Genomic DNA, 26421 nt, shown 5'->3' with positions numbered 1-26421 from the left:
TTGGCAAAAAAATTAAAAAAAATTAAAAAGGGACACTCGCGGTAAAATGCCCGACATTCTAATATACGACATCTCAGATAAAAAAAAAGACATGCACGTGTTAGCCCAACCATCAAGGCACACTTTCTAACACATAAACATGAAAAAAAAATGAATAATATACGGCAATTCCTTACTACGTAGTAATTTTTACAAATATTGAAAAAAAAACAGAAATTGGTAACCGCAGTTAAATACCCAATATACCAATAACTACGTCGTATCTGACAAAAACAAAGTCATGCATGGGTAGCCAGATCATCTAGACACACTTTCCAACACTAAACAAGCAAAAGTTTTACGACACTATTTGGCAATATCTTACGGAAAAATGACTTGGCAAAAAAATGAAAAAAAATGAAAAAGGGGCACTCGCGGTAAAATGGTCCTCGTGGTGATGAACGACATTTTAACTAAAAAAAAAAACATGCACATGGTAGCCAAACAATCCACCAAGACTTTCCACAACTGATAACCTATACAAGTTGCACCATTCTACGACAATTTCATAATACGTAATAACTTTGATAATTATGCAAACTACCTCAGAAGGGTAAACTCGGACGCGAACGACCCCGACGCGTCTCAGAAATCGGGGAAGGAGTACAGCTACAGCAATGCACATCTGGACACTACTAGAGCGTGTAGGGGAGACACCTCCTGCAGGTCGATCACCCACAAATTCAGTCACAGGGGTGAGTCACGTGAGAAAAACCTGTTTTTTTTTGACGCTCGGGGTCGCAAACGACCCACCGTACCTATCCAGGGTTAATACTAGGAACACAAGGGAGCATGGTTTACCTGCAGTGGTTTGAGGTCAGCTAAGCAGAGAACCCAGGATGCTGCTTTCTCCAAGGAAGGAGAGGATGAAGAAAAGAATAAGGGCCAGACAAATCTTTTCATTCATGCAGACTAAGACCGGGTAACAATGCCCTTAACCCTCTGCTACCTGTCCATTAAGGAGCCTGAGGTTAGACCAGCTGTTGTGCAGCCAACACAGGGCCGATAGAGAACGTATCGAGCCTCCTGTGTGTCACGTCTTGCAGGTAGTGGGCTGTGAAGGTCGTCTGATGCTTCCACACCCCTGCTTGTAGAACCTGCATCACTGAGAAGTTCTTCTTGAAGGTCAGGGACGTAGCTACAACCCTGACATCATGCGCTCTAAGGCGACATGACGGAGGAGGGTCAGGATTCAGGGACAGATGGATCAACCTACGAATCCATGTGGAGATGGTATTCTTGGTGACCCTCCTCTTTATTCTCCCAGTGCTCACAAACAAAGCTTGCACTTGGGGATGAATGCAGCCGTTCCTTGAGATATAACCTCAGACTCCTTACTGGACACAGTAGGAGATGGTCTGGGTCATCTGTTACAGAACGAAGACTCGAAATCCAGAAAGAGTCGAATCGAGGATCCGGCACTCCCGGATTCTGTGTCTTAGCCACAAACACAGAGACGAATCTGAAAGTTACCTCCCCTCATCCCCTTGCATGGGCGATGTCATACGAGAGACCATGAAGTTCACTGACTCGCTTGGCCGAGGCCAAAGCTAGTAGGAACACTGCCTTCCAAGTTAGGTGGCGATTTGAAGCCTGGCGAAATGGATCATAGGGAGGCCTCCTAAGAGGCCTGAGAATTCGAACCATGTTCCCTGGAGGAGGTCTCACTTCCAACTGAGGGCAGGTAAGATCGTATTTTTGTATGAGTAGGGAAAGTACCAGTGAGGAAGAAGAAAAATCCGCTCTTTTGGGCCTGAAGGCTAGACTTAAGGCCGAGCGATAGCCTTTCATTGCCGAGACTGAAAGGCGCATTCTTCCCGCAAATAAACGAAGAACTCCGCTCTTGCTGGAATAGTGGTATCGAGTGGAGAGATTCCCCTTCACGATTCCAACCACTGAAAACTCACCACTTTGCCTGGTAGGCCCCTGCGGATGACCTGCGCAGGTGTCCAGACATCCCGTTCGCAGCTTGTTGCGACAATCTGTTTGTGAAAGATGTTGGCATGTGGTTGTTTGAGTAGCTTGTGTTGCAGAGGGAGTTCTCCCGGAAGTTCCGTTAGGAGTTGCGGTAGGTCCGGAAACCATTCCGCGTGATGCCACAGCGTAGCTATGAAGGGTCATCGAGCGATTGACCAATATTCTGGTCTTGTTGAGCATGCTCCTCATCAGACAGAACGGGGGAAAAGCGCACACATCGGTGCTGTCCCACTGTTGTTGGAAGGCATCTTGCCAGAGTGCTTTGGGATCTGGGACTGGGGGCAATACAGCGGGAGCTTGAAGTTCAGCGCTGTAGCGAACCGATCCACAGTCGGGTAAAACCACAAAGTCAAGACTTTGTTGGCCACTGGATGATCCAAGGACCACTCGGTACTCATTATCTGAGATGCTCTGCTCCGACTGTCGGCGAGCACTTTCCCTTTGTCTGAAATGAAGCGAGCCGATAGAGGCATCGAGTGGACTTCGGTCTATCTCAGTATCTCTACTGAGAGATGGGATAGCTGCTTTGAAAAGGTACCTCCTTGCTTGTTGATGTAAGCCACTACTGTGGTGTTGTCGCTCATCACACCACAGAGTGATCCGCTAGGTCTTTGTTGGCACTGTTGAAGGGCCATGAAGAACGGCCTTCATCTCTAGGAGATTTATATGGAGGCACTTTTCCGATTCTGACCACAGGCCAGAGGCCCTGTGGTACAGGACAAGGTCCCCCCCCCATACCCCCCCCCCCCCCTCGTTCCTTTGAGGTGTCCGAAAACAGCCTCCAAACCAGGGGAAGGAACGAGAAGATCCATTCTTTTCCGTAGGTTCTCGCCTGTCACCCACCACTGGGGGTTCGTCCGTTCCGAAGGATCCATAGGGATCATGATGTCCAGGGAATCGCAGCCTTGATTCCACTCGGACCTGAGTTGCCCCTGGAGATACCTCATCCTGAGCCGACCGTTGAGGACTAGACGAGCCAAGGGTGAAAGGTGACCGAGGAGACGTAACCACGATTGGGTTGGAAGCTCTTCTCGTCTGAGGAAAGGGCTTGCGACTCTTCTCAGCCTTGCTACCCTGTCGTCTGATGGAAAGGCTTTATGGATATTGGTGTCTAGAATCATACCTAGTTGAACCAGTCATTGATTGGGCAGCAGAGCGGACCTCTCGAGACTTACCATGAACCTTAGATCCAGGCAAAGTCGTAGAAGTTTGTTTCGGTGTCAAAGAGGAAATGACTCCGTGTCTGCTAGGATCAGGCAGTCATCCAGATAACGGAGGAGACGGAAGCTGATCCTGAGTGCCCATGATGAAATTAGGGTGAACAGTCCGGTGAAACCCTGTGGTGCTGTGGAGAGACCGAAACACAGCACCTTGAACTGGTACTCCTTGTTGTCTATGCTGAATCCTAAGTACTTCCTCGAAGACGGATGGACTGGGATCTGGAAGTACACGGCCTCCAGGTCCAGTAAACACAAGAAGTCTTGCGATTTACTGCCAGACTGACTGTGTCTGTGGTCTCCATGCTGACCGAAGTATTCTTTAATCTGGAGCTCTGCCCAGAGTTAGCCCCCTTGCTGATTCCATGGCAAGGGTGCTAAATGACACCGGATTCGTCCTCAGGGGAGGTACAGATGTTGTGAACAGGACGCGATATCCCTGACTGCTTACAGAAATCGTCCAGGAAACGGCACTGAGTTGCTGCAACCTGTCTGCGCAACCTTGTTGGTATCCCGCCACTGGCGGACATGCAGGGGAACATCCAATCCTAGCGTTTGCGGCCTCGGTTGCCCCTTCTAGGATTCTTCCCTCCCCTGGGGAACTTTTTGCCTTTCTTGTCCTTGACCGGAAAGGGCTTAGACCCCACTGTCTTAGCTGCCGTTGATTTGGTAGGACGTGACTGCTGAGGTGCTGATTTATAAGGCTTGAATGTCAAAGCCCTATATAGGAGGGGGTCTCGGTGACTTCCTACACCTCTCAGCCACCTGCTTCACGTCCTTAGGCTTAAACAGGTTCGTTCCCATAACGAAGAATGTCTGAGCCTGAAGATTTGGTGCTAGAGGACTCCCAGTATTTCTTCGGAGTCCTTGACTCCCTCCCGGGAGTGATGCAGGACTCCAACAACGATGGGGCAGGCTCTTCTCTACCTCTATTCAAGAAAAATTATCACACGAGGTGGGGGTTTCCATCAATGGTGTGATTGGGGAACATCTCACCTCCCGTGACTCTCCTGAGGGCGGGAAAACTTCGTCCGAAGGTGAAGGAGAAAAGTCTGAGGGGGGAGAGTACCTGCCTCGAAGACTTACGAGGAGACAGCTACGTCCTCGGAGATGTTACCTCGTCCGAACTCCTCTTTTCCTCTTCGGGGGAGTGGTTGCAGCCAAGGATTTGTGGCTCCATTCAGAGAGAACGGCTTGAAAGCCTGTGCTACAGCTCTGATCGGTCCCAAACCAGGCTTCCGGCCGACGGTTGCGCTGTCACACTCTTTCTGTTCTGTACTGGGGGGGGGGGAAGGGAAGAAAAGTGGCAATGGCGACCTTACAACGCGTTGTCTGGCAGCCTCGTGCGGGGGAGGGTATTGGCGATGGCGCTAGGGAGAGCGCCGGCGCTCGCGCGATGGGAAATGGCCAGGGGTCGCGCCCGGTGGGAAATGGCCAGGGGTCGCGCCCGGTGGGAAATGGCCAGGGGTCGCGCCCGGTGGGAAATGGCCAGGGGTCGCGCCCGGTGGGAAATGGCCAGGGGTCGCGCCCGGTGGGAAATGGCCAGGGGTCGCGCCCGGTGGGAAATGGCCAGGGGTCGCGCCCGGTGGGAAATGGCCAGGGGTCGCGCCCGGTGGGAAATGGCCAGGGGTCGCGCCCGGTGGGAAATGGCCAGGGGTCGCGCCCGGTGGGAAATGGCCAGGGTTCGCGCCCGGTGGGAAATGGCCAGGGTTCGCGCCCGGTGGGAAATGGCCAGGGGTCGCGCCCGGTGGGAAATGGCCAGGGGTCGCGCCCGGTGGGAAATGGCCAGGGGTCGCGCCCGGAGGGAAATGGCCAGGGGTCGCGCCCGGTGGGAAATGGCCAGGGGTCGCGCCCGGTGGGAAAGGCCCAGGGGTCGCGCCCGGTGGGAAAGGCCCAGGGGTCGCGCCCGGTGGGAAAGGCCCAGGGGTCGCGCCCGGTGGGAAAGGCCCAGGGGTCGCGCCCGGTGGGAAAGGCCCAGGGGTCGCGCCCGGTGGGAAAGGCCCAGGGGTCGCGCCCGGTGGGAAAGGCCCAGGGGTCGCGCCCGGTGAGAAAGGCCCAGGGGTCGCGCCCGGTGGGAAAGGCCCAGGGGTCGCGCCCGGTGGGAAAGGCCCAGGGGTCGCGCCCGGTGGGAAAGGCCCAGGGGTCGCGCCCGGTGGGAAAGGCCCAGGGGTCGCGCCCGGTGGGAAAGGCCCAGGGGTCGCGCCCGGTGGGAAAGGCCCAGGGGTCGCGCCCGGTGGGAAAGGCCCAGGGGTCGCGCCCGGTGGGAAAGGCCCAGGGGTCGCGCCCGGTGGGAAAGGCCCAGGGGTCGCGCCCGGTGGGAAAGGCCCAGGGGTCGCGCCCGGTGGGAAAGGCCCAGGGGTCGCGCCCGGTGGGAAAGGCCCAGGGGTCGCGCCCGGTGGGAAAGGCCCAGGGGTCGCGCCCGGTGGGAAAGGCCCAGGGGTCGCGCCCGGTGGGAAAGGCCCAGGGGTCGCGCGCGGTGGGAAAGGCCCAGGGGTCGCGCGCGGTGGGAAATATCCAGGGGTCGCGCGCGGTGGGAAATGCCCAGGGGTCGCGCGCGGTGGGAAATACCCAGGGGTCGCGCGCGATGGGAAATACCCAGGGGTCGCGCGCGAGAGGCTGTTGAAATGCACGTGCAGGGGTGCAGGGGTGCGGGCGAGACTTCATAAGGTGAGCAGGAATCAGATTGACGAGCAGGAATCAGATTGACGAGCAGGATCAGAATGAAGAGCCCGCGTGGACCAGAATGTTGGCGCGCGCGAGCGCGCGGAAGACCATCTGCGCGCGTGCGGAAGAGATCGTCAGCACTTGCGCACGTAAGAAGATCGTCGGCGCTTAAAGATCGTCAGCGCTCGCACGTGTAAGAAGATCGTCGGCGCTTGCGCGCGTTTGAAGGTTGGCGAGTGCGAGCGGGAAACCATTGGAGCCCGTGCGCAGACGATCATCGGCGCTTACGCGTATGAAGATCGTCAGCGCTTGAGTGCGAAAGAAGATCGTCGGCGCTTGCGTGCATAAGAAGATCGTCGGCGCTAGCGCGCGCGCTCGTGCGCTAGGTTGAAGGATCAGCTGACAGGACGATCAGGAACTGGGATGTGTCCTAAAAAGGGAGGGCATCCCCTGAAGAGGACCAAGGCAGGTCTGCTTCAGAATCCAGAGCCGACGATCAACACTGGAAGTACTGCTTAATACTCCGAGGAGTGGTCTCTATGAGAGACCTCTCCCGCGAACGGGAGAGGTGCCCTTCATAGAAGAGACTTGGAGACACTGCAGGCTGAACCACTGGTGAGCGCCTGTACGCTTTCTCAGGAACTCCAACGATGTGCGCAAATGCGCAGGGAACGTTGGCGAGCAGTGCCTGGAACAGGGTGTCTCTAGATAGCAGTCTCAGGAACAGCAGGCAAGAGCTTGTGCGCAATTGCACGCGAGCGCGCAGGAGAACGTTGGCGCGCAGGGGATACCTGGCGCTTAAGGGACTTACTCACAATGTGAGAAAGCCCCTTTGCCCCGAAGGGATTGGTGTTCGTTGGATAACGGGGGGCGTGGGCGCCCACAGAGCGTCAGCAGCCAGGAACGGAGACGGCAGGTCAGCAGGTCTAGGAGGACGAGACCCCGAAGGATCAGAGTGAGTAAGGACACGAGAGACCAAAGGCCTAACGTAGCCTGTGTTGCAAAACCCCGAAGGGTCAGCGCAACGAGAAACCGAAGTTTCCCTGTCACTAAACACCGAAGTGTTGGAGTGACTAAAGTTATGAGAGCCCAAGGGTTCTGCGTAACTAATGTTATAAGACCCCGAAGGGTCAGCGTAACGGGAAACCGAAGTTTCCTTGTCACTAAACACCGAAGTGTTAGTGACTGAAGTTACAAGAGCCCAAGGGATCAACGTAACTAAAGTTATGAGACCCGGAAGGGTCAGCGTAACGAGAAACCAAAGTTTTCCTGTCACTAAACACCGAAGTGTTAGTTACTGAACAGCAAGCTGGTCTAATCAGGAACAATCCTCCGAAGAGGAGTCTCTATGAGTGGCCTCTCTCGCGAACGAGAGAGGTCAAGACTGATCCTGCAGCTGCTCAGCCCCTTGAGCATAGATACAGAAGAGACCGCTCAGCCCCAAGAGCATAGTCACAGGAAGTTCCATGGACTGGCCTTGCAACTGCTAAGCCCATTGAGCATGGTTACAAGAGAGGTAGCTCAGCACCAAGAGCAACCGCCTAAGGACCAGGAAAATTAAGGTATGAGAAGTTCCTCTCTGCAGGAGGAAGATCTCACACCTGGGAAGAGAACCTCCCTCGAAAGGGAAGTTACCTACCCCTGGAGGCGAACCTCCTATCGTTCTAAGATAAACTGAAGAGCTGACAGTTGTCACGGGAGAACTTCTAAGAGAAGGGATAACGCCCATGACGATGTCCGAAAGAGACGGCAGCGACAGCAGACTCCCCAGGCATAAACAGGACAGCTCTGCTTCGTTGGCACACTTCAGGCAAACGAAGAAGAAACTGCATAGCTAACTGAGGAAAATTAGTTTAAATAATTATTTAACAAAAATTCCCCCGGGAGGAACTCCGAAGAGTAACCCCGAGGGAATAGCAAAACATTAGAATTAAAAATTAAGTATGCGCCCTCCTCCCCCACTGACATTCACGGGAGAAGGGGGAGGGCGGAGAACTTTAACAAAAAAACAGAATTATAACAATTATAATTATGTAACTGATTTTTGAATGTTCACAAATAGTAAGAACCACTGACCCCCGAAGGGAAGTGTTCCTCAGAAGCTGAAAAGTTAAAAATACAATTAGATTTCATTAAAAATAATTGAGGCAAATAAAACGGAAAAGCAACTCGGCCTGCAACGGGAAAGAAGTTTCCTTAATAGTACGTAGTAGTAGTAAAGGGTGAACAACCTCGAGTAGAGAGAGAGAACGTAGTCAAACTAAAATCCCACATTCCCTACGCTGAGAATCCAAGTTCCCCGTAGGAAAGGAGGAACAGCGAAGATAAAAGATGAATGAAGAAAGTCCAGCAAAGACGATTCCCCACGGCGGACGAATTAACGGAAAGCCGAAGGAAACGACCGAAGGACCAAGAGGGAGAGGCCGCGCCCCATGACAAGAAACCGTGGTGGCCTAGCACTACCGGTGTCGTTGTCGTACACTACCACACGGCAGAAAGACTGAAAAGAAAATTTACTACATTTCTATACACAAAAATATATACTTAAACATAAAAATATTTTATATAAATATTACAAGATTACAAGTATAAGAAAAAGTAAGTAATAGACAAATAGCATTAATGGCTGTCAAAAAGCGAGGGTGAAAGCGAACACGTCCGCTCACCACCCAAGCCAAAAGTAAAGTGAGCTCATCACACTAGCGATGGGGGTAGCAAACCCTCGTTAAAATTCTAATAACTCGTCATTTCAGCTACACGAAAGTAATAACCCATATTAAATAGCTAAGGTTTGTATTTCAGTTACGGAACAAATGTAAGGATTTATTTGTGATTTACTTTTAGTTTTTGCCCTGGGAAAGGGCGTTCGGGGGTCTGTGACCTGGGTACCGTTAGGTTAGGTGGATTTGTTAGGTTCTGTGGCCTTTTACAAATCTCAGAAGTATTAAATGCAGAAATCATGTTTGGTCATGTTTTATCACACCCAAAGTACCCGGTTACCACCTGTGTACATTGGGATGGGAGGGGGTCCATAACGATAGAACGGCTTATTTGTAGTGCAAGTGGAAATAATGGTTAAATTCGTTGAAAGCACACTATTTACTGTAGGAAAAGAGGTTTTTCCTAATACTGTAGATATGTTGTCCTGTCTTGTTCTATAATTTTACCTTCAAAGCTATGTCACTTGAATATCAATCTGGAGATCAAAAGCTCATCCAGGACCCCATCCTTACCTATGCCAATGAAGAAACCCCACACGAAAACCCGGGTAAATATACGATACTTTAAATACTAGCGAAACTGGAATTCACTATAAGAACTGGACAAGTGTTGGCTAGTTTGGTATTTTTCTCTACATGTTTAATAGGGGCTGGGGCATAATAACTTACGTATGAGTCATTTAAAATGTAAATTCATGTTTTTCACTCTAAGTCTATTGTTTATAACAAAGACTGAAGGGGACTTATTCCGCATGCTTGGTTCCGATCGGTTTTGGGAGCTTTCTGTGAATTTACAATGACATATCTGTCAGGAGGTTTTTTTTAAACCAATTAACAGGTTACATGTACTTCTTCATAAGTTCCCGGAAGTTGTTCTACAACAGCCATTCTTTCTTTTTGTTTTATCATCCCTTCAGTTTTAACTTGACCACCATCACATAGATGTCTACAAGAGGGAACTTAAAGGAAATACAACAATCTATTTCAAAAGTTAGCGAAATTTCAATTATATCAGCAATTGACTATGATGGAAATACTCTCCGGTCAATGTAAAACTATTGATACACATGTGAAATTAAAAAATAACCGCAAAATAACGCCTCAAAAGTCCGATTCCAAGTTAATTTTAAAGGAAGACCAGCACATTTTCTACTGCAAATCTTCTGTAAAGATTGTAGACAAAAAAAAAAAAAGAAAAAGAGGCGGTGTCAATCATAAAATAAGGATTTATTTGTGATTTACTTTATCACAATGTAAGGATTTATTTGTGATTTACTTCAAGTTTGTGACCTGGGAAGGGGGTTCCGGCTAGCAGATGTGACCTGGGAAGGAGGGTCTGGGGGCTTGGTCCTTGGCTAGGGATTGTGCCCTGGGAACTACTAGGTTAGGTTAGATGGGTTTGTTAGGTTCTGTACCCTTTTACAAATCTCAAAAGTTAAATAATCACGTTTTGGCCCATTTTCAGCCACTTACATGAACCATATATTATTCAAACAGGTTATCTTGTGCTTATTTTGCATTTCTGACCATTATTATTGCTGCAAATCACTCATTTATGACATTTTTCCACCCAAATACCCCAGGTTTCCCACAGGGGTCTCCCAATAATTGCTTTTATTAAAGGGGGTACAAAAACTCATGTGGATGGTTTGCCATAATAATCATAGTCAGAAATGCAAAAAAAAAAAAAAAAAAAAAAAACACACAAAATAACGAGTAGAATGAATATATGGTTCATGTATTTGGCTAGAAATGAAATGTAAAACTTTACCATTAAAGTATCATATTTATCAAAACCAGAATTATTCCTAACTAGGATCGCCATTAATTGTTGGCCCCAATATTCCTGGCCAAAAAAGAATAAAACACAAGATAGCCAGATGAAATTAAAAATGCTTTAGTTCTTGCATTTGGATAAAAATTATAAGTAGGCCAACCATATATCAACACACTCCTTTCTTGGTTTCATTGTAGTTTATTACAGGGCAATGTAACCTAGGAAAACAACTACTTTTTCTTATAGAAAAAATTACGCTCTCTTCGAAAATGACACTCATTCCCGTCACAAATGAATAGTTTCAGAAATATATATACATCTATATCCTCCGATAATGGGGGACCCCCAGTGGGAACTCGGGGTTTTGGGTGGGGAAAACATACTGGGGAATCGAAATATAAACGTAAAACAAGCCTTTTCTTCTCTATACATTACCTTCTTGTATGTATTATAACCGGAGGAAAATACAAAATAGTATAACTGGATAAACTTTGGAGGAGCCGTTGCAAAGATTATTTCATAAAAAAATACAGTAACCAGTGCTGCCAATGTCTGATGTAGATCAAATGTTAGCAATCCATGCTAACATTAGCACCCATTTGTTCGTACGTTCGTGCATACCAGTTTTCGGTCTGCGCAAATATCACTCCCCCTGCGCAGAAGCTCCCCCCCCCCAATTACTCTTTTTATTATCGTATTATCATCTCATTTTATATTCCCATTCAATATTATTTATCATACATTCCATTCTATCTTCCTATATGGGGTTTATTTCTTTGGTTATTTACTTTTCTCTCCCCGGTTTCACATAAATACTTTCTCTGGACTAGTTTCCCTATCCAGTTCATTCACGGTAAAATCATCTCATTTTATATTCCCATTCAATATTATTTATCATTCATTCCATTTTATCTTCCTATACTGTTTTTATTTCTTTTCTTTGGTTATTTCCTTTTCGCTCCTCTGTTTCACATAAATACTTTCTCGGGACTAGTTTCCCTATTTAGTTCATTCATGTTTAGCCTACCCGCTAGTCTCCTTTGTTTTTCCCTTAACCAATCACCAACCGATGCCTATTCAAAGTTTACACAAGGGGGTTGACTACAGATATTTCCCTACCCCCCTTAACTTTATCTCTTTAAGTGGTCTGTTCATGCCCTTTCCTCCAATCCCTTTTGCGTTGTAACCCTTGACCTAGTAAGGTGTGCGTCATTTCAAGTGAGATTTATTTCTTCGTATTTTTCGATGGAGGAAGTTATAGAAACTTGTAACGGCTGTAGTATTCCTTACCTAAAAGCAGTGGCTAAATTCCATAGTATTTTTATGATTCTTCAGCCAATGTTGATTATTTCCTTAAATTACACAACGTAATTCCTCAACGTTTACAGTGCCCCAAGTGCCGTTCTCTTTTATCTTATAAGAAAGACATTCATGTGTTTTATTGCAATTCTGAATCCATCATACCTAAAACTAAGAAGAAACGTCTTTGTGGTTATACCGTTACTGCCTATAAAGGTACATTTTTGGGGAAAAGTCGTCTACCCCCATGGAAGATGATATTTGCAAACCACTTTTTGCATAAACATTCGGACCATGAGACCCTCATGTATGGTATCGACATATCCTCGAAAACTAGTGTCGATTGGAGAAGTTTCTGTTCCGAGGTTACCGAATACTTCTTCGATAATCAAGAGGCGAATGGTGGTGATGGAGTAACAGTTGAAATAGACGAATCTCATTTTTGTAAAGCTAAATACAACCGTGGTAGACCGTTAAGTGCCATATGGGTCTTTGGGGGTATTGAATGTGAATCAAAGAAATTTTTCATTATCCCTTTAGTTCCCCCCCCTTTCTACTAAACGAGATGCTGCTACTCTAATTCCCCTCATTCAGAAATACATCAAACCTGGAAGTGTTATTATCAGTGATAAGTGGGCTGCATACAACTCTCTCTCGGAAATTGGTTTCGAACATAAGTCTATTTTTTGGGCTTAGGCCATGTCGTGCTGATGGAAGATCCTTCATTAGTAGCTTCCTAAGTTATATGTGACTACAGTGATATATCCCAGAGAATTTACCGAAGGTATCCAGAATTCTAACTGCGGGAGCGGGTATCCCTCAAATTTCTCCGAGGGATATCGCGTAAGAACGTAACTTGACACATCTCATAGCTATTTACACCCCGAATAGCCTTTCACTTCGAGAGGGAAAGTGGCAAGAAAATAAGAGTCGTTCAAGAGGTAAAACTACTCGACTCTCCTAATGTACTGTAAATAGTTCGGCCATCCACCACCGCACGGCGCCACCAAACCATTCTTTCATTTGTAGCTTTGCTGACCAGTATTCCCTGTGTTATCTCATATTTTTCTGCTTTATTATGGATTCCCCAGCTTCATCAGCTTCTGGAAAGTTAAGTAATATTTTTGAATTGTGTAAATGTAAGCTCTTGCCAGTTTTGCTTTTCGATTGATATCGTAATTAACGTAACAAGAGCTGTTGCCGGCCGGATGGTGTTCTTTTGTTCATTTAGTTAGCAAGAAAGATATTCCCGGCATCCTTGCTTTAATAACTTTAGCTATTTAGTATTTTAGCTAGGGATTTTTATATTATGTCATTTTTGTCGTGAATTTGGCTATAATTTCGAGCCTCACGAGAAGCCTAGGCAGTTTCACACCTCATGCATGATATAACCTTCCTGGTAGAGTTGTATTGAAGCTCAGGCAATATTTTATACAATTAAGATATTACTATTTCCTTTCCTCTTCCATAATAGTATACCAGAGTTATGTAGAACGTTTCTCTAAGCTCTCTAGCTTAATAGCTTTAGTGCTTTAGTATACTTTATATGTCCCCTTTACTCTTGTATTGTCTTTAGGGGTAAGATAGATATCATTGCTCCTTTAAGTCAATACTATCTCTATGAGATATAAGAGTAATTCCCTTTCCCTCTGATTAGCCTAGGCTATCCTCAGTTAATTTACTGTAACCTATGGTTGGGTAAATTTTCTAGGACGTTTCGTTACCCTCTCCTTTTCTCTGAGCTGGCAACTGAGTAGCTTGTCAGCATTGAGTTTGGAGTTGGGGACGAGACATCAGAGTAAGTCTTTGTTAGGCATCTAGCTACCTGGATTTATACCAGCAACCGAGTAGCTTGTCGGTATTCCAGTAGGGCTAGTTGCTGTTCAGGAGGCTTGCCTCCCTAGATCTTGTAGAGGTTATTGTTTTACAATTTCCTTTTTATGGTCTAGCAGATAGTCCTGTATTGGGGGTTCTTAACGGGAGGATAGGTTTCTTCCTTGTTTTGATCCCTGGTACGAGATTCTGTTCTCATGAGTTCGTTTTCGGACGTTCTCTCATTGCCTAACCCAACCTGGGGAATTGACTTCCCCTAGTTGAGGCTTTTACGAGGACAGAATCCTTCAAGTTAAGTAATACCTTAGGGTATTGCTTTACTTATGGACTATTCACCCCTTCCCCGCTATCTCTTTCGTGTTGAATGACCCAACACCCTTATGGCCGTGGTTTTACATAGGCTCCTCTGGACGTCTGTAGACCTGGCATGAGTTTTTCTGTCAGTGCCTGGTTAGGTTACTGACAGATAACCTCATATCTTTGAGTGTTCCTTAGAGTCCTCCCTTGGACTGCCTTCCATATTCCTTAAGATGGGATATGGTTGAGTGGAAGCCCAAATTGATTTCCCTCTTCCACTGGTACACTCTTTCAGGATGTAGACGACATAGCCGATTCTTTGCCGTCTCCCATCCTTACCTTTCTCTCTTTCTGTCTATCATGGGCTATAGTCGGCAGTTATTTCTGCCGACGATTTGGGTTGTTTAGGCTTACAGTTCACTGTAATCTCTTACCTCGGACATCGTTGATCGATGGCCGTTGGTGAGTTTGATAGGCCTGCCCGCCGGCAACTGAGTAGCTTGTCGGCAGGTGGCCAATGCCTTCCACCCATAGTGTTAAATTAATAGCCAGCAGTGTTCGGCAGGCCCGGCAGATGCCGGCCTGCTGGCATATGCTGATATGCCCATCATGCCGACAATGTCGGCAGGTCGACACTATATTCATATTTAATTTACGGTAGCTGCCGGCAGGCTCGGTAGACACCTGCCTGCCGGCATTTACCGACTGGCCCTCCATGCCGACAGCGTCGGCGGGGTCGGCGGTATCGGCGGGTCCGGCAGTGTCACTGCTGTATCCAGAAAAATATGGTAAAATTTTTTTCCAACCTACAAGTGGTTCTTGAGCAGCCATTTGTGAGACCATCATAGAGAGATGATTCTCTCTTATTTTAATGGTTATGACCATTACATTTATCCACTGTATTGAACATTATAAGAGGATGTGTCAAGAAGACACTATATATCTTGGATATTCCCTCTGTTATTTAATTCCTTGTGAATTTCATGGTTCAATACGGGAAGAGGTCATAGCAAATGGCTGGACGGGAAACACATGTGGGTGTCTTTCCTACTATAGCTTACCCTATCCAAGCTAAATATAATAAATGTATTATGTTGAAACTTGAGAATTTCACAGAAAACTCATTTGCTTTTCTTTTCTTTACAGGAGGAGCATCCTGAGTGCGGGAACAACTTTTGTAGGGTCCGCAGCAAGGACTTCTACGGACATGGCGTGTGTAGGTCTCCCGCCCGCTGTTCTGTCACCAAAGGGGCCCTCAAGTACTAGGACCCAGAGGTATGTACTGTGTGCGACAAGTTGGTTAAGGAGGCTTTTGATGATCAAAAGTCTGCTGAGTCTAGGGATGCAACTAGGATTATGCTGCGGAAATGGGTTAGAGGTTTTCAAAATAATACCTCGGGCCCATACCTTCCTAATGCTAGGATGAGGGACTGTCTCTTCCCCGGAGCTCGTGACGATTCCGTCATTCCCCAGATCAAACCTTCGATCCCCTTGGTGCAGATCCAGGTTCAGAAACCTGGAGATCCTGACGTGGCGGATGCTTTGGAAAGCGTCCACCTGGACGACAATATGTCTGTCGTTTCCGAGATTGAGAAGAATCTCCTCGTGGAAGAGTCAGAACAGGAGGCAGTTGTTCCTCCTACTAACGAGGTTGAGAATGCTGAAGCGGTGTCGGTCTCTTCAGCAGCTGTGGTGGAACAAGCACCCTCAACCTGTTCGCAACCGCCTCATCTGTAGGCACTTACGACCACTTTGTAATCTCTGATGTCGATGGTGTACGACTTTCAGAAGCGGTTTTCCGAGAAAGAGACTACTTTCTGGTCAGAGATCGAACAACAAGTTTCATCGCGCTTAGCCCCGAAGAAACTAAATGTGAAGGATCTTCCTGTGTTCTCCGATGTTAACCCGTGGAGGTACGCGGAACACATGACTATGTCAGCAGGCAAGATATTCCTCTCTGAGAAACTGGGTACCGTCCCAGTGGAGGAAGTAGAGTTCTGGCCCAGCAGGGCATCCTACCCGGATTGTTATGTCCGGCTCAGAACTGAACCGGCATCCAAAGAAGAGACGGAGCCCAAGGAAGTAATTGTCTTTGAGCTCAGTAAAGCACAGGCTTTGTTTTCCACAAAACTAAAGGAGAGGGCATTCACTAGCTCAAAGGTGCCGGCATTAAGCAAAAAACATCCGTCGTTTATTGCTGACCCTCAACGTGCTTTTCCCTTTATGGATAAAGGGTTCAAAGCAGCTCTGAAGGCCGTGAGGGCAGGAAAGCCCTGCCCCGTGCTGGAAGAGAGCAAGGCTTTCTCCCTTGCTTTCCCTTCAGATGACAAAGACTGGAAGGACGTTCATGTTACCTTCTCAGTCGGGAAGCTGGAGGCCGATATCGCTGGACGTCAGTTCAACGAGGACCTCCCAAAGCTGTCAGAGTTTCTCTTGAAGAGAGAACATGAGACGAAGGAACGCTTGGCAGCATCCATGTCTTTACAAACGGGGCTAGAAACGATGGCTAGCATCCCTGATTCCCCAGATATGTATATGGTCTTTGCCAAGGCGCACTTGGCTACAGTTATGAAGGACCTATAAAACTTTGTCAGAGCCAGGACGGCTTGTCGGGAGTTCGTGTTTGCTTCTGCCTCTGTGAAACACGAACCTAGGAAGCTGATAGCTTCTAATATCTGGGGAAAAGACCTCTTTCCTAGTGATGTAATGAAGGAGGTCGTAGACAAGGCTGCTTCGGAGGATAGGAATCTCCTCTCTAAATGGGGCTTGTCCTCCAAGAGAAAATCTTCCACTGATAGGGGTCCCCAGCCGAAGAACAAGTCGAAGCGGCCTCGCCTGTCCTCTCAGCCAAGACAGCAACAGCTTCCCATGGCCACGGTGCCCCAGACGGTGGCACAACCAACCACCACCTTTCAACTGGTGCCCCAAACACTGGCGACTCAAGTCACCAGTTTTCACCCCAGCTTACGAAAGGCAGTCGGCTTCTTCTAAGCCAAAGTTTAGAGGATCCTTTCGAGGCTCTTCTAGACGCCCCTTTAGAGGAAGAGGCAACAAAGGTGGTCGTGGCCAAGGTGGAAAGTCATCCACCCAGCACTCAAAGTGAGATGCTGCCGGTAGGAGGGAGACTTCTACACTTTCAGGATCGGTGGACCTTCGATCCTTGGGCCCACAGCCTGATCAAGATTGGACTGGGGTGGGGTTGGAACTCAACTCCACCAAGCTTTCCTCAATTCTTCCAACCGTCAACCCTAGTTCTGGAAGAATACGTTCAGGAACTACTGGACAAGAGAGTGATAAGGAAAGCAAAGTCCATCAAATTCCAAGGAAGGCTATTCTGTGTTCCGAAGAAGGATTCGGAAAAGCTCAGAGTCATTCTGGACTTATCACCACTCAACAAGTTCATTATGAACTAAAAGTTCAGAATGCTGACGCTTCAGCACATAAGGACCCTTCTGCCTAAAAGGGCATTTACAGTCTCCATAGACATGACGGATGCGTACTGGCATGTGCCAATCAACCGTCAGGTTCCCCCTACCTGGGATTCAAGCTCCAGAAAAGAAAATACGTTTTCAGAGCCATGCCCTTCGGTTTGAATATTGCACCGAGAATATTCACAAAGCTTGCAAATGCAGTTATTCGACAACTACGCCTCAAAGGTGTTCAGGTGATGGCCTACCTGAACGACTGGCTGGTGTGGGCAGCATCCAAAGAAGAATGCATGCAAGCCTCCAGAAAAGTGATCCAATTCCTAGAGTACCTAGGATTCAAGATAAACCTGAAAAAGTCTCGGCTGTCTCCAGCTCAAAAGTTCCAGTGGTTGGGAATCCACTGGGACTTACAGTCACATTGCCTTTCCTTGCCAAAGGCAAAGAGAAAGGAGATTGCAGGGGCCATCAAAAATCTCCTTCGGTCACGAAAGATTTCAAGAAGACAACAGGAGAGAGTGTTGGGGTCTCTCCAGTTTGCCTCTTTGACGGACCCACTTTTGAGAGCACAATTAAAAAACGCATCTGGGAAAATACGCTTACAACGATCGAAGAGATCTACTAAGACCGTTACCAAATCGTCTGCGATCGATTCTCAAGCCATGGTCGGAAACAAAGAACTTTAAAAGGAGAGTATCCTTGCAACCACCTCCTCCTACAGTCACCGTCCACACGGATGCTTCAAAGGAAGGATGGGGGGTCATTCTCATCTCCGGAAAGTGCAAGGAACTTGGTCTCCCCTGTTCAAGACCTTCCACATCAACTATCTGGAAGCCATGGCAGTGTTTCTTACCCTGAAGAAACTGAAACTTCGCCGCTCAATCCACATTCGCCTGGTCCTAGACAGCAAAGTGGTGATGAGATGCATAAATCGTCAAGGTTCAAGATCGCCTCAGTTGAATCAGGTGATAATAGCCATCCTTCATCTGTCCAAGAAGATGAAATGGCACTCATCAGCAGTCCACCTTCAAGGATTCCGCAATGTGACGGCGGACGCTCTATCCAGGTTCGACCCGATAGTCCGAATGGTCCCTAGACACAGGATCATTTTCCTTCATATTGAGGAAATTCCCAGGATTGCAAGTAGATCTCTTCGCAACGAGCGACAACAAGAAATTGGCCCGGTACGTAGCCCGTACGAGGATCCTCTAGCGGAAGCAACGGACGCGATGTCTCTAGATTGGAACAGATGGTCCAGGATTTACCTGTTCCCACCAACCAACCTGTTGTTGAAAACCCTCGATAAATTGAGATCCTTTCGGGGGAGGGCAGCGATAGTGGCCCACAAGTGGCCAGGAAGTGTCTGGTTTCCATTGATAACAGAACTACGCCTGAAGCTGATCCCGTTGCCGGAACCAGTTCTGACTCAGCTAGTACAGAAATCGACTGTCTACGCTTCATCAGAGAAAACCCAGAACCTTCATCTCATGATTTTCTCGCCTTAGCGGTCAAGAAGAGGTTTGGGATTTCCGAAGACAGCATTAATTTCTTAGAAGAATATAAGTCAAAGTCAACAAGAAGACAATACGAATCTTCCTGGAAGAAATGGGTGGCCTTTGTTAAGGCGAAGAAACCTCAAGAGATTTCTACGGATTTCTGCCTGTCCTTTTTCATCCATCTTCACGGACAAGGGCTAGCGGCTAATACGATCACGACGTGTAAATCTGCCTTAGCTAGACCTATAGTATATGCCTTCCAAGTGGATTTTTCAAGTGAAATCTTCAACAAGATTCCGAAAGCCTGCGCAAAACTTCGGCCTGCAGCCCCTCCAAAGCCTATTTCATGGTCTTTGGATAAGGTTCTTTTTTACCCACTACTATCCAGAACATACGTTACTGCACCACTTCATCATTACTGCCAGTCGCCTCTACTCTCCTTTACAACAACAGACAATGGACCCCCTCGACCCACAAGACCCCGATGACCCCCATCCATCCACATCCCAGTCATAGGAGTTAATCCGTCAGTCTCATCCTCCCGTGACCCACAAGTTTCGTCGTTTTCTTCATAATAGTAAGTCATTCCTCAATAGTCATTCTATGTGTTTTGTGACCGGGGTACTTCTAGGCCAGGTTAGGTGGGTTTGTTAGGTTCTGTGTAATAGTTATATGGAAAAATTATTTAAAATACGTATGGAAATATTTAGCATTTCTACCGCTAGTAATGTCATCGTGTCGTTGGTAACTCTGTGTACCATTCGTCATCGTTGGTAGTACTGTGAATCATTGGTAATGTTGCTAATGTTATCGTTCTCAGTACATTCGTAAGAGAAGTGGCAACGTTGAACAAGTGCTTATATCTAAATATTTTAACACAACATATATGTCATCAGTGGTAATATTTAGCCATTTTAACAGAAAATATGGTAAATATATGTTTTCCTGTAGGAAATATCGTGATTTAACCGGTTTTCACCTTCATTTCATCCGTAAAGGTGCGATTAGACTGGAGATTAAACTCTCCCGAGAGACGGCTACTCTCGCGCGACTTTCTCTACAGCGTGTTTATACTACCAGCAAGTTTTTCTCTCCGAGAGCTGTGAGTGAGTGTCGCGAGAAAAAGTGTCTGAGAGTCGGGTAAGATTTCTCGCGCATCTATTTACACTGGAGCCAGTGCCAGTCGACAACTAGCGAGGGTTGAGAGAACATGTCTCAAAAGTGCCATGTTGCTGCTGCATTAATAATTATGAACGAAGTGAAAAAGAAAAGGAAAAGAAGTATGTGGGTCCAAAAATGGATAAGCATAAGGGGAGAAGATGGAGCACATGCAAAATTATTAAGAGAATTGTTTAAGGAATATACATCGAGCTATAAGAACTTTGTATGTTTGGGGGTTCCTATTTCCAAATTAATACTTTCAGATTGCTCTAGTTGATTCCCGTTTCTAGATCAATTCAGAGCTAGGCAGTTCCTGAAGAAATAAAGAGTTTTATATAACACTTTGTAAACACAAAAAAAAATGCTGGAGTGAGCAGTAAGTGAGGGAGGGTAGGTTAGGATAAGAAAGCATAACATATAAATACAAAGTAACTGGTGCACGTGCCCGTTAAATCCCAATATTTAAATTAAATATTTAAATTTTAATCATTTATTTAAATTAAATGTATTTAATATTTTTATTTTTAATAATAATAACACAAAGAATCTACTGCACGTTCCCGTTAAATTCAAATATTTAGATTAAATATGTAAATTTTAAGCATTTATGTGAATTAAATATATTTAATATATTTTTTTTTTCAAATGATAATAACAAATAATCTAGTGCACGTGCTCGATAAAAATAACGGGTATTGAAGTGTGTGTGTGTGTGTGTGTGTTTGTGGGAAGTGTTATTTTTTATTTCTTATTTTTTTTACACTAATTATTTCTTCAGCTCTACTCCCATTTTTTTTCTTCTTTAATTTTCTAGCTTCAGTACACATTAGACTCCGGAGATTGTGCCATTTCCTTGTAATTTCTTTTTTGCTAATTCCCAAGTTTTCAGCTATTCCTTTAATTTTACTAATTTTCAGCTCTTTATTTCTGTACTCAGGCAAAGTCACATTCCACAGTTCAGGAAATTTCTAGTATTGCTGAATTAATGCAATTGTTTGGTCTTTATTCCACTTTTTTGGCACATGTTCTCTCGCGAGAGTAACGAAAACTTTCAGAGATCTGAATATTCACTGGATAGAGCGGAGAGCAACAACCTAGCTCTACGAGCGTGCTGTCTAGAGTGTTTAGACTGTAGCGCGCGCGAGAGAAGAGAAACACTGGCGAGAGTAGAGAGAAAATCTCGGAGAGTCCTCTACAGCCTGTTTACATTCCATAGAGCAGCTGTCTGAGAGCAACTCTCGGAAAAACTCTACAATCTAATCGCACCTTAATAACATCAACCAATTCAACTTAAAGTTAGTCGGATTGGTTGATCTGTTTGATTCCGGTTGAAATGAAGGTCAAATTCGGTTAAATCACGTTATTTTCTATAGGAAATCATATATTTCCTGTTCGAAATCTCACCCTGTAATACAATACAAAATTACCGGTCCTGTTTTATAAGTCGGAACACAAAAGGAGTTCCAACCTGAGATAAAGGAGACATACCTTCTCTGCAGCTATAAGTTTTGTGCAGTTTCTTTTACTGGACCCTGGTTCTTCAGAAGAACTTGGCCTCTTGTTCTGCAGATTCAATGACTCTTCCATTTCCGACATGCTTCACTTATACGTCCACTTGATAAAGGTAAAGATTATAATGATGAAACTGATATGTACAAGAGAGCGAAGTCCACCGAAGTCTGACCTCACGTTACCACGGGGATAATTTTTCAAAACAACTGCTTCAGGAGCTCACAAAACGTCTCATACTTCACGTCCTCGGATCTTGCCTTTTTAACACAGCCACCCTTTAATTATGGTTGTGTTTTTTTTTTTTCAGATTGTGAAATCAATAACAAGGGGTGATATAACTTCAACGATATCGTCACTATTTACAATAGTCATTTTGTTCATGGCAGGAAAGGCAATGAAACACTCTATCCCAAAGAAATGTTTTAAGTAACAAAATAAATGAAAAAAAAAATCTGTTCGAAAGCAGATTACCAAAATTTGCCGATACATGAAATTATAATTCAATTATTTATCATAAATAGTGAAGAGCAAGTTAACAAATGCCAATCATAAACGTAAACAAACGTGGACAAAGAAAAAGTAGTGACACCCCACAGAATATCAGCTAGGATTACTTACACGGTTCACGATGCCATGATAATTGAAATGAACTGGCAAACAGGTACAGAGGTCCTACTAACCCAGATAATCAGAAGAAAAGAATCCTGGACTTAAAAAAAAAATCAAGGAGACTGAAGCTGCAGGACTATTTAAAATCATCAAAGGGGGCGGGGGGAGGGGGCGGGTTCATAAAAGAAAAGTATAGAATATGGCAAGAAAAGATTAATAGGATAAAGGAGAAATGAAGTAGGAAAGTCAGTAGAAAAATTTCACCTCAAAACCAAAGAATAAGAGGTTTAATGACGATGAAAAGAAAAATAAGTAGTATCGGATTGAAGGGAAAAAATATAGAAAACAGACGACTCCATGAAATTCAAGAAAAATTGATAGACAAGTTCATAATAAAAGAAAACCCAAAGAAAGTAATGCAAACAGCAGATGAAGTTTAGAAAAAAAAAAAAGTGTGGTCAATGATTGCAGCTTTCTGGGATTTCAAAAAAAAAAAAATGATAATGGACATAAGACAAGTCCTATGACTGCCATCAAAAACAAAGATGGAGTAAAAATAGATAATGGTGAGGCTGTCAAAAGAGACTTTGGATTTTATTATACTGACCTATTTAAGTTGCAAAAGAGCAATACAGATGTGGAGAAACAAGCCGACAAATTTAATCAATTGGCTTTCAGGTGGGTAATGGGAAGAAGTAAAAGTAGAAAAAGTACAGTAATAAAGACAACCCAGCAAGAGGTAGATTCTGTAATACTATCCCTGAAAAGAAAATAAGAATGCAAGAGACAGACAAGAAATGAGCAATAAAACGTTGAAAAACATTGACCAAGACATGAAGAATAGCATGAGAGAAATTATAAATGAAATTGAAGAGAGAATAGAAATACCTGAGGAATAGGATGAAGTAGAAAATTAATATTATCAGTGAATAAGTCTAAAGGCAGCAGATTGGATGTAGCCATTAGAAAAGAACTATTTATTACGAATACAATTATTAAAATGTTTGAAAAATTAAGGCTAATGAAAATCAAGGATAAAATTAATGATGAAATTAGTAGATTTCAGTGTGGTGTGATAGAGGGTAGATCCACAGCAGATCACCTTATACCACTGAATGGTGTAATAGACTATAATCATTACTTAGGAACCTCAATACATATATGGTTTGGGGATGCAGTAAAGTGTTTTGATAAACTGTGTTTGAAAGCTTGTATCAAGGAATTAAGTATGATGGTAGGGAAAGATGATGCAAAGATGATATATAAACTAGATGGGAAAGCTAAAGCAATTATCAAGAGCCCCGTTGGATGTACAGAGGAAATTGGGATAGAAGGAAACGTCAAACAGGAACAGTATTTGGACCAAAGTTATGCTCAATAGTCAAGGACAAAGTTAATTCAATAAGTGAGAAGACGATTACCCTGATTAGAAACATTAGAATAGAAGCCTTAATTCATGTAGATGATATAATGTTTCCTAGTAACAATCGATACAAAGTAGAAAGAGCCATTGGCAACTTCCACAGTTTGGAAGAACTAAAGAAATTTACGTTTAGCTCAAATCCACAGAAGTCTGCGGTGTTAGTAATCAGACACAAAAAAGAAGAGGTTCAAAAGGGGAATGGAGTAGTTAGAAATGAAAGGATAGAAACAGTTAAGGAATATAAATACTTATGAGAATGGTACTCAGGGAAAGGAAACCATAGCCTCAGCATAAGCAAAAGGGTAGCAAAAATAGAATGCATGGTACAAGAAATTAGGAAGTATGGAGACAGTAACAGAGTAGAAGATTTGGCATTGCAAATGTGGTGTGAATTGGTAACTGTGACTGTTGGTGTTTGCATGCTTGCTTGGCAACATTGAGTCTCTAACACTGTACCGGCTTGGCCAACACCTTGCCACAACTTTAAGCCAAACAAAGCCAACGTTCCAGCAACTGTGTTTGGTATCCCACAATTTATTCAGCTTAATATTAACCATGGACAAGTTTCTGAGGCCCAGCCTGATTGACGTGGACCCAGAGTCAGCTGATGCTGAGGACAAATGTATTATGTGGCATGATAACTTTGAGGCATTCTGTGCGGCCATCAACCCGGACTTTAATCCAGATAAGTTGACCCCCCCCCCTCATGCTCATGTATCTTGTAAACTGTTTAAGATAATTAAAAGTGCCACCACATATGCTGCTGCCATAAGCCTGTTAAAGGCTAGATTTGTGAAACAGAAAAGTGAGGTGTTCGCCAGATACAAATTATCCACCTGCAAGCAACAGAGTGGCGAGACTCAAGACACTTTTTGGATAACCTCAAAGGTCTGGCCTCGGAATGTAGCTTCACTGATTGTACAGCCGCTCAGGGTGAAGAACTGGCCATCAGAGATTCATACATCATGGGTATGGCATCCAATGCAACTTATCCTTGGACTTATCCACAGCTGTGAAACAAGCCCCTGCACTGGAAATGGCTCAATTGCACTCAGCGGCGTATGCAAGTGAAACCAACACCACAGTGGCAGCATTGATAGATGATCAGGCAAAACCCGAAACGAATCCCAACAGTTTTCTGATCGAAATGAGTGACTCCCCAAATCCAAGTGAGTGTGCTGCCACCGTCAACGGTCAGAGGTGCTTCTTTTGTGGAGGATCCCTTCATCCCAGAGCCCACTGCCCAGCCAAGAAAGCCTCGTGTTCCAACAGTCAAGAGGTAGGTCATTATGCTCGTGTCTGCAAGTCGCAAAGAAAACAATGGAACAATAATGGTAAATCAACTAACTCTAATCTTGTAGTTGGAAAAGTCCCAGAAACCCTCACACTCCACCCCTGCTTCCATGATAGGGGCCGCTGTGGCTGCAGCTTCTCCTGCACTACGAAGTGTTTATAGAACGGTCTTACCTATAGAACTGAATAGAGGCGAGGCCCTGGACGGGCTGGTCGACACTGGGGCATTTAAAAGCTTTATAGATGCCAAAGTAGCTAAGGCTATGAACTCAGTGACTCGTTCTTCAACCTGCAGCATAACCATGGGTAATGCCAAAAAAACAATGAAACTTAACAAGTGTTGCAATTACAATTTAACCTTAAGTGGAAGAGTATACCCTGAGTTCTGTCTGCACTTGATGGATGATTGCGTGGCTCCAGTTGTTATGGGATATAACTTCCTACAGTTACACAGGCAAGTCAACGTAGACTTTGGTGGGATGCTACCACTTTTGGAGCTAAACATCCAGTCACCTTGTGCTCTGATAGCGGCTTAAATTGAACCGCCAGCTATCTTCGACAATCTGACAGTCGACTGTCACCCGATACAGGTGAAATCCAGAGCATATTCTAAAGAGGAAACCGAGTTCATCAAGAAAGAAGTAAAAAGGCTGCTAGAGGAGGGCATCATCACAACGAGTCACAGTTCGTGGAGAGCTCAAGTGGTAGTCGTCGATCAGCGTGACAAGAAAAGATTGGTCATAGATTACTCACAAACCATAAACAGATTCACCAACCTAATTGCTTATCCTGTTCCAGGGATCACCGAGATGATTGAGAAAATTTCAACTTACCACTACTTCAGCTCCATAGAATTGAAGGCAGCATATCATCAGATACCTGATCGGAAATTCACGGAGTTCGAAGTGGATGGAAGGCTGTTCGAATTCCCGCGTTTACCTTTTGGAGTAACCAACGGGGCTACCTGCTTTCAGCAAGTTCTCGATAAAATTATTGCTAAGGAACAACTAGAAGGTACGTTCGCCTTGTCACGACACTGGCAATTAATTTAAACATTAGTATTCAAGAGGTGGGGTACACAAAGTTGAATTTGTATTGAGCAATATATTTTCACAAAAATCATACACAGGTCTGAGCACTTTAAATTAAGTTTATAATTTTTAATGTTTTTAAATAAAATACGTGCTCTTCATTTCATGGTAGCATGGTACAATTACTCTTAACTTGACGAACAACGATCAGGGGACGAAGACTTAACATTTACGTTAATTCAGTTTCCACTGGAGAATTTCTGAGTCCAAAGAGTTCAGAAAATGTTTAAGTCTAAAAATGAGGGTTTTGGTATGACAAGCAAAGGGACAAATATTATTGCAACTTCTCCTACTGCTAGTTTAGGCCAGACTGATCCATGTCCTGCGGGCATCGTAAGGATTCACCGGCATTGTAGGGTGTGACCTCATGACGAACGAAGAGACTGACCAATCATAGTCACCTTCGTCACAGTAATCCAGATACAACCGGTAGGCCTACGCCCTCCTGCCGTTGTTCCCTCAAGTCCCGCCTTTCGACTCCCCCACAAAATCTGCAAGATAAGGAGGGAGGCAGAAAACCATTCATTGGCAATTTGGCATGGAGACAACCTCTTCTCCAGTAGATGCTGATAAATCACACTCCCCTCA

General features: G+C 45.2%; 1 protein-coding gene across 1 annotated transcript; it reads left to right on the top strand.

The window, feature by feature from the left end:
• The first annotated feature begins 24004 nt into the window (after nt 1-24004).
• Nucleotides 24005-25278, top strand: LOC137614830 (uncharacterized). The gene is made up of 3 exons (XM_068344490.1): nt 24005-24254; nt 24460-24728; nt 24811-25278. The coding sequence occupies exons 1-3, from the start codon at nt 24005-24007 to the stop codon at nt 25276-25278; spliced, it is 987 nt and encodes a 328-aa protein (XP_068200591.1).
• Nucleotides 25279-26421: the final 1143 nt, after the last annotated feature.

This window comes from Palaemon carinicauda, chromosome 21 (assembly GCF_036898095.1).
Source record: "Palaemon carinicauda isolate YSFRI2023 chromosome 21, ASM3689809v2, whole genome shotgun sequence".
Lineage (NCBI taxonomy): Eukaryota > Metazoa > Arthropoda > Malacostraca > Decapoda > Palaemonidae > Palaemon > Palaemon carinicauda.
The sequence above is the reverse complement of the archived record's forward strand: the minus strand, read 5'-3'. Positions and strand labels throughout refer to the sequence as shown.

Excerpts from the sequence above, each read along its gene's own strand:
- LOC137614830 (XM_068344490.1), top strand. The coding sequence starts at position 24,005 with ATGGACAAGTTTCTGAGGCCCAGCCTGATTGACGTGGACCCAGAGTCA. Across the intron at positions 24,255-24,459 it reads TAGATTTGTGAAACAGAAAA|CTGTGAAACAAGCCCCTGCA; the intron begins GTGAGGTGTTCG and ends ACTTATCCACAG. Across the intron at positions 24,729-24,810 it reads CGTGTTCCAACAGTCAAGAG|TTGGAAAAGTCCCAGAAACC; the intron begins GTAGGTCATTAT and ends CTAATCTTGTAG.